The sequence below is a fragment of the Melospiza georgiana genome, chromosome 18 (assembly GCF_028018845.1).
Source record: "Melospiza georgiana isolate bMelGeo1 chromosome 18, bMelGeo1.pri, whole genome shotgun sequence".
Taxonomy (NCBI): Eukaryota; Metazoa; Chordata; class Aves; order Passeriformes; family Passerellidae; genus Melospiza; species Melospiza georgiana.
This window is the reverse complement of record NC_080447.1, coordinates 976,341-983,867: the sequence shown is the minus strand read 5'-3', so window position 1 is coordinate 983,867 and position 7,527 is coordinate 976,341. Positions and strand designations below refer to the sequence as shown.

The 7,527-nt window shown below is 50.9% G+C and overlaps 1 protein-coding gene across 1 annotated transcript in view; it reads left to right on the top strand.

The window, feature by feature from the left end:
• Positions 1–2,620: 2,620 nt before the first annotated feature.
• Positions 2,621–7,527, top strand: part of GLT1D1 (glycosyltransferase 1 domain containing 1) — a 36,795-nt gene continuing 31,888 nt past the window's right edge. The window contains exon 1 of the mRNA XM_058037222.1: positions 2,621–2,728. Coding sequence (XP_057893205.1) covers positions 2,661–2,728 — 68 coding nt within the window. The 5' untranslated portion in view covers positions 2,621–2,660. The remainder of the gene's footprint in view (positions 2,729–7,527) is intronic.

Genomic DNA, 7,527 nt, shown 5'->3' with positions numbered 1-7,527 from the left:
TGGAGCAAGTGATGCTTGTAAAAGTAAATACAGTCATTCAGTAATGGGCCTTTGTAAATAACATATGCCATAAAAATGACTGATTACATATATTTGCTTTCTTAACTAGTTAAGAAATTTCATGACAAAGGACAATGAGGAAAAGGCAATCAGCTGTACAGGCATTTCTTTGTGAACTACTGTAATGTGACTGATTCTGTAACAAAATTATATTTCATCTTTTCCTAGCTTATTGTCATATTAACTGTGATTGCACTTTCTGAGGAGTTTGGCAGTATTTTCTGGGGACGAAAAGTAATAAAGCACACTTTGAATTATTGTGTCTTATTTTCATGTTTTAGACCCTTCATCATTTACCTTGGTGAGTGAGGTGAGATTTCTATATTGACCTGTCCCACAACTGGTACAAACACCTAACAATGCTGAGCAGCAGTTGGAATGTACATTAAAATGTGACCTAACTCTTCAGGGGTAGAGATGCGGGTATTCTCACTAAATTCAGGAGTTACTGTTCTCTCTGGAAGTACAGCAGGAAGGAGGTTTTTATTTCCCTCCAAACAATAGTGAGCTACACAGTGTGTTTAACAGTTCATTCTGATACATCCAGGACCCTTTCAGTGCACACAGTAAGTGCAGCTGTGTCTGTACAGGAATACATGCATGCATTTCCATGTTTTCAAGATGCAATGCACATTTCCAGATTACCTTTTCAGTCAAAGCCCAAATAGCATAAAGCCAGAGTTATCATAAATAGTGATAACATGTTAAGATCTCTTTGACTTTGAATGTTTCTTTTATTTCTTCTTTATTTCTCAGGTGACTGGTTGAGTTTCCTCATTTCTCACGGAGCAGGCTTTGTCTTACTTTAATGTTTGCATTTTTTCTTCTTTGTGTTGCACACTAAATGTGTTGGGCAGCATTTGCTAACCCAAAATGTGGCTTTCTGAGCTTTCACAGCCAGGGTACAGCTGCAGAATCCCCACTTTTGGTTCCAAGGCTGCTCTGGGCACACACTGCCAGAGCTGCCAGGTGTGACACACCTGGATGGGCTGTGGGGACATGGTGGCACCAGGAGGGGCTGAAAGGCACCTGTGGAGCTTCACTCAGCCCGTGTGACAGCTGAGAAGCCCAAGTGTGCTTCCCATGGGCTACTTCCAGGCTGGAATCCTGGCCACGCTGACAAAAGCCCTCCACATCTCAGCAGGAGCGGGATTTCACGCCAGAAACGCTTTCTGGAATGGTGATAGGACTGTTCTAGACCCAATGGTTTGGTTCTGCCTATCCTTAGATTAGCATTTACCCCATTTTTAGCATTCCTGCAGGATTTGCTGCTCTTCTAGGTTGCAGCCAAAATTTTTAGTTCCAGTGGAGTTTGAAGTGGTCTAAAGAATGTTGTGCTGAATCTAAGGGATAACTCAGTGAGATGCAGTTAACACAGCTCTGCAGCATTCAGTTTCGTTAGCAAAACATGAGCCTGCCTACCAAAATGTTTACAGTTTGCCAGAACCCACTCCAGTGTGTGTTTTTATTACTTTTTAAACCCTCAATTGCAGAACACCTGTTAGCCTCAGAAATCCACACAAATTATTGGAAGAATTACTGTTTCAAAAATTATTAATTCAATATTTCTCTGCATTTGGCTTATTTTATCTCTGTCTACCTGACAGTGAAATATGGATAACAAGGCACTGCAGGTTTTTGAAGACCACTTTTCCCTGTCCTCTTCAGCTTTGGGGAAGCTGGCATCTGTGTGACCCTGTGGTGGATTACACCAGGCAATCAGACCAGGTTATAAGCAAAAAGTGACTTTTCTGGCCAATCAGCCCCCTTCTCATCACCACCAATGTGCTGCACCTGGTCTCAATACTTTCACAAGAGTTGAAACAGGTTCAGGTGGGTATCTACAATCAGCCACCTGTTTCCTATTGATCTCCCAAAGGACTCTCTGAGCTGGCCTCTCACCTTCCTGCTGCTGCCCCACTCAGCTGCTCTGTGTTTCTGGCTCTAACTGGGGTGGACCCTTTTATCCTGAACACTGCCTTGCTGGTTTGGGATATCTTTTTCTTCATCTGCAGTTCAGGTTTGTTCTTTTTTCTTCCCTGTTTTGTTGTATCTTAGGGTTCTGCCTGTTGCAGTGGTTTCTTGCCTTTTCCCTGGTCTCACACACCTTTGGTTCTGCTGCGTTTTGAGGCCTTCCTGATGCTGGGAGTGGTCTTTGTCCATCCCATTCCCTACTCTTCAGACTAGCGTGTTCCTCTGGCTGTTCTGGTGGCATCTTGCCCACCTTTAGGCTTTTTCCTATGGCTGTTCCTGCCCCGAGCGTGAGGCCGCTCCTGGGTGGCAGCGGGAGGCAGAGGCTGTGCTGCTGTCCTCAGGAGGCCTTTGAATTCCCGTTCCCCGGCCACGATCCGAGCGTGTCCCCTCTGTGCCGAACTAGCGAGGGCACACAGCGCTGTCCAGAGGCGTGTGCAGGCACCCGGACCTCTGCCAGGTATCCAGGTGCCCTCTGCCCGGGAGCACCTGCCGGGGCCGGCCCATCCCCGCCGGGTGGGCCGGGCAGCGCTCGGGGCCGCGGCCGCTCCGGCCCCGCTCCGCAGCGCCGTTTCCGGGCCCGCGGGCAGGTGAGGCGGCGGCGGGCGGAGCGGAGCGGAGCGGCCGCGATGAGGCTGCTGCTGCTGGCGTGCCTGCGGGCACAGACCGGCAACGCCACCACGGCCGCCAGGATCCGGTGAGTGAGCGAGCGAGTGCCGCGATGGGGAGGATGCGCTGCGCTCCGCGCCCGCCATGCGCGGCCCGCGCCGGCGCACGGTGGCGGCTCCGGCGGCCCCGGGAGTGCGGGGGGTGGCGGCACAGCGCGGCGGCCCGGGGTGTGCGCTGGCTCCGGCGGCCCTGGGTGTGCGCTGGCTCCGGCGGCCCGGGGTGTGCGGGGGGCGGCGGCACAGCGCGGCGGCCCGGGGTGTGCGCTGGCTCCGGCGGCCCGGGGTGTGCGGGGGGCGGCGGCACAGCGCGGCGGCCCGGGGTGTGCGCTGGCTCCGGCGGCCCCGGCTGTGCGGCGGCTCTGCCGGCCGGGGTGTGCTGGGGGCGGCGGCTCCGGCGGCCCGGGGTGTGCGGAGGGCAGCGGCAGAGCCCAGCGGGGCCGGGGTGTGCGGTGGCTCTGCCGGCCCCGGCTGTGCGGTGGCTCTGCCGCCGCCCCCCGCAATCCCTGGCCGGCAGAGCCCAGCGGGACCGGGGTGTGCGGTGGCTCCGCCGGACGGGGGGTGTGCGGGGGGCGGTGGCTCCGCCGGCCCCGGCAGCGTGTGGAGAGCGGCGGCCCGGGGGTGTGCGGGGGGCGGCGGCCGAGCCCGGGGACGCTGCGGGCACGGTGCCCGCCCGGTGCGTGCCCAGAGCGGGCACGGCCGGCGGAGCCCGGGCCGCTCTCGGCCCGCAGCGTGGCCGGCTCCCGCACAGCGCCGGCTGCCCCAGGCTGTGGGGATGGCACAGTCAGTGGGACGGGCGGCAGGGCAGAGCCGCACGGCCCCGGCTGCAGCCATTCGGGGGTGGCACAGACGGGCGGCAGGGCAGTGCCAGAGCCAGCCCCGGCTGGCACACACGGTGTGAAGGGCAGCCCGGCAGAGCCAGAGCCAGCCCCGGCTGCAGCCGTGCGGGAGCCGCTCCGGTGGCTGCCCTCGCTGCGGGCTGCGGCTCTCGTGGGGATGGATGGACGGACGGACGGACGGGATGGATGACGGACACGGCGCTGCAGTGCTGGGAAATCGCACGGTTGAACAGAACCGCAGAAATATCCCACATGTCCCCGTTTGGCTTTTTCTGTGACGTGGAAAAGGGATGTGGCTGAGAGCATTGCTGCTGGGGCTTCACTGTGCACGTCAGCTATAAAAAAATGAATCACTATAGAAAATAAACAATTTCCCAATGGTTTTGTCCTCTTGAGGCCCACAATAATTATTTGGGTTCATCTTATCTAAGAGTTTTCCACAGTTTAGCTGTTTCTCTCCGGATGAATCTCTTGGGATATTCTGCTATTACAGGTTTTCCCTGACCTTGGTCTGTGCATTGTCTCTCTCATGTGAGGTTATGCACAGCAGCATCCTCAGACATTAGGTTTTCACATTGCCTGTGTCATACCAAGTGCAGCCTGAGACTTCTGCAGGGCTGCTCTGTGTATGAGGTGCTGGTAGGGCATGTCTGCTGGTCCTGTCGCCCTGGCACTGAGGGTAGAGACTCCAGAGACAGCTGAAGGTTTTGCTATTTTAAAACCATAATTGTTACTAAAATATTGAGACAAGTAAATTCTTTATATGCATATATATACTTCTTTTTATGCCTGTACATTGCAGCAGAGTTCCTGTGGCATTCTGCATTTCCTTTCGTTACTTACCCTTTGCTCTCACTGGATAGTACAAGACTAGCTATTGGGCACATCACTGCTCAATTTTCCTCTATGAGGTTATGTACCTTTACAAATCAAATATTTACTTTCCTTCTTGTTCAATTCCACTTTGAGGGAAGTCAGACGTACATTTAGGCTGGAGCTGTTCAGAGCTAATCTAGTGGAAAGCAGGTTCTGCATTGTTTCTAGTTAAAATAAGTCTGAATGAGCCAGAAAAGCAAGGGTTCACATATTATATCAAAGTCTTTTAATTACAGATATTGATAGTGAATATGTGAGCACATTGTCCTGAGCTACAGTGGCTTAGCAAGATGCCTTTACCTGATTTTTTTTTAAATTTTGAACTTTTGGTTAAATATAAATGAAACAATGGTGTTGTTTCCGAGTGGAACACTTGCCAGCATAGATTAATTTTATGGCTTAATATAACAGTGTGTACTCTGTTTATGATATTACAACTCTTCCAATAACTGCTTCATCTTTTCATAAATAAGATATTCATTTCCTGAGTTTAAAGTAAGTGGTGACAAAGGTACCAGAATTTAATTTGGCTAAAAATCAACTTGCTAAAACAAGTGGTATAATGAATGTGCTGTGGGCTTTCTTCCTATTGGTGTGCATAATCTTTAATCACCTTAAAAAATATGAGCAATGAATAAGTACAGCACTAAGCAAAAGCCTTTGCTTAGGCTGCCATTGTTCAACCTTAGAAATGAGATCAAAGATGTGTCAAGGAAGAAAAGAAATTATTCTTCCCTGCCCCTTGAAATGTTTTGTTCATCTTTTATTACTTGGTAGTAAGGAGGAATAGAAATCTGGAATTAATAGGTTAATTAGAAAGATTTAGATTAACTGTTTTGCCAATATGTAAATGTTTTCAGGAGAGGGAGAAATTGTTTTGGCTCTCATTAACTGGCCGGTTAAGACAGCCATTCTGTAAATCTCCAGGTAATCACCTGCAAGAGAATTAAACCACAAATCCAACGGTGCTTATCATTCCTCTGGACCATTGGTTTTGAGCTTAGACATTTAGTGGAGCATTCAGTAATCCAGACATTTCTACTGTTTCACTTTACCCTGTGTGCCAGGGTGGGAATCCCACAGGGGAACGCTCCAGGGCAGGGGATGCTCCTGTCCTCAGGGCAGCTCTGGGAGCTCCTGCACCTCCCTGATGGCCCTGCCCAGGCTGGGACATCCCTGCTCAGGCTGGGACATCCCTGATGGCTCTGCTCAGGTTGGGACATCCCTGCTCGGGTTGGGACATCCCTGCTCAGGTTGGGACATCCTTGTTGTGACATCCCTGATGGCTCTGCCCAGGCTGGGACATCCCTGCCCAAGTTGGGACATCCCTGATGGCTCTGCTCAGGTTGGGACATCCCTGCTCAGGCTGGGACATCCCTGCCCAGGTTGGGACATCCCTGATGGCTCTGCTCAGGTTGGGACATCCCTGCTCAGGCTGGGACATCCCTGATGGCTCTGCCCAGGCTGGGACATCCCTGCCCAAGTTGGGACATCCCTGCTCAGGCTGGGACATCCCTGATGGCTCTGCTCAGGCTGGGACCTTCCTGCCCAGGCTGGGACATCCCTGCTCAGGCTGGGACATCCCTGCTCAGGCTGGGACATCCCTGATGGCTCTGCCCAGGCTGGGACATCCCTGCTCAGGCTGGGACATCCCTGCTCAGGCTGGGACATCCCTGCTCAGGTTGGGAAATCCCTGCTCAGGCTGGGACATCCCTGATGGCTCTGCCCAGGTTGGGACATCCCTGCTCAGGCTGGGACATCCTTGTTGTGACATCCCTGATGGCTCTGCTCAGGTTGGGACCTTCCTGCTCAGGCTGGGACATCCCTGCTGGCCCTGCGTGGCCATCCCCAAAGCAGGAACCCAGGACAGGTGTTCTTTGCACCTTAGCAGGAGATCCATCATTTACAGGGGCTGCCCTTGGTGCCACCATGGTGTGCACTGCAGGAACTGTGTGTAACAAGGGTTCAAGCCTTGCAGAGCTCTCTGGTCCTTGCCAAGCTCAGTTACTGAGTTCAGAGCGCACAGACAGGACGAGCTGGTCCCCATCCTCACTCACGTTTTCAGTTTCTGTGGTTCACAGTGAACTTTATTCATGGTTCGCTCATGCCAGTGCAATTTGTCTGTGTTGCTTCAAGGAGAGGTTTGAGAGGGAAATGAAGGACATGTTGTTTTAACAATTCTGAAAAAATAAGATCGTTTACAAAGAAAACAGGAGATCGGGCAGGGTTTCAGCTCGTGTAACTTGATGAGCCTCAGTGGGAATTGTGAGTGTTCAGGTCTGGCCAAGTTTCTGAAGGCAGTGGAATGGCTCTGCTCCCTCAACAAGCTCTGAATTGTGCCATGTACATTTAACAGGAGTTGGTGCACAGCTGCTGTGCAGAGCAGACAGCTGAGGGAAAGAGATAATTAATATTTTTTGGATGAAGCCTATTTTGTGCCATTCAAGAAGTGGCAGTGTATCCACCTACCAGGAACTTTTTGGAAATCAAACATTCTTTGTCTGCAAGTAATTCCATTAAATATCAGTTGAAATTTAGAAGGTAGATGTTTCTGAGAGGAAGACGTCACAGAAAACAGAGCAAGTTTCACGACCATAATACCTTAGAAATAAGCACACTTTTAACTCCTGTGCCTTCTCATCAGCCAGGCTGTGTTTGAACTCTAAAACTGTTTTCTGATATGCAAACCTGTGAACTGCAGATTCATGCTGGAGGAGGGAGACTGCTAGCCAGGAGGAGTGAGAAGCAGTAATCAATTATGTAGGGAATAAAAATTTAAACATTGTAAAACATCGCTTGGTATTTCACAGATGTGTTAGAGAAAAATGTTTTTTTATAGAAATCTCAAAGTGAAAATGTGTCAGGAAAGGCTTGTAGCTTTTAGCAGGATCTTTGCACACAGTGTAGATCCAGAGAACACACTGAAAGCTTTGCTTATAAGCTTTGTGATTTCCAACGAATTTTACAAATGTACCAAACAAAGAGAAATTAATTTCCTGAATGCTAAAATGAGGGGGACTGGGAAATACTTTGTCCAATACTCAGGTGTGTATAAATATCAGTGTAATGTACTTCTGAAAATGCTCTGTCACATTTACTGAATGGCTGGAGTTCTC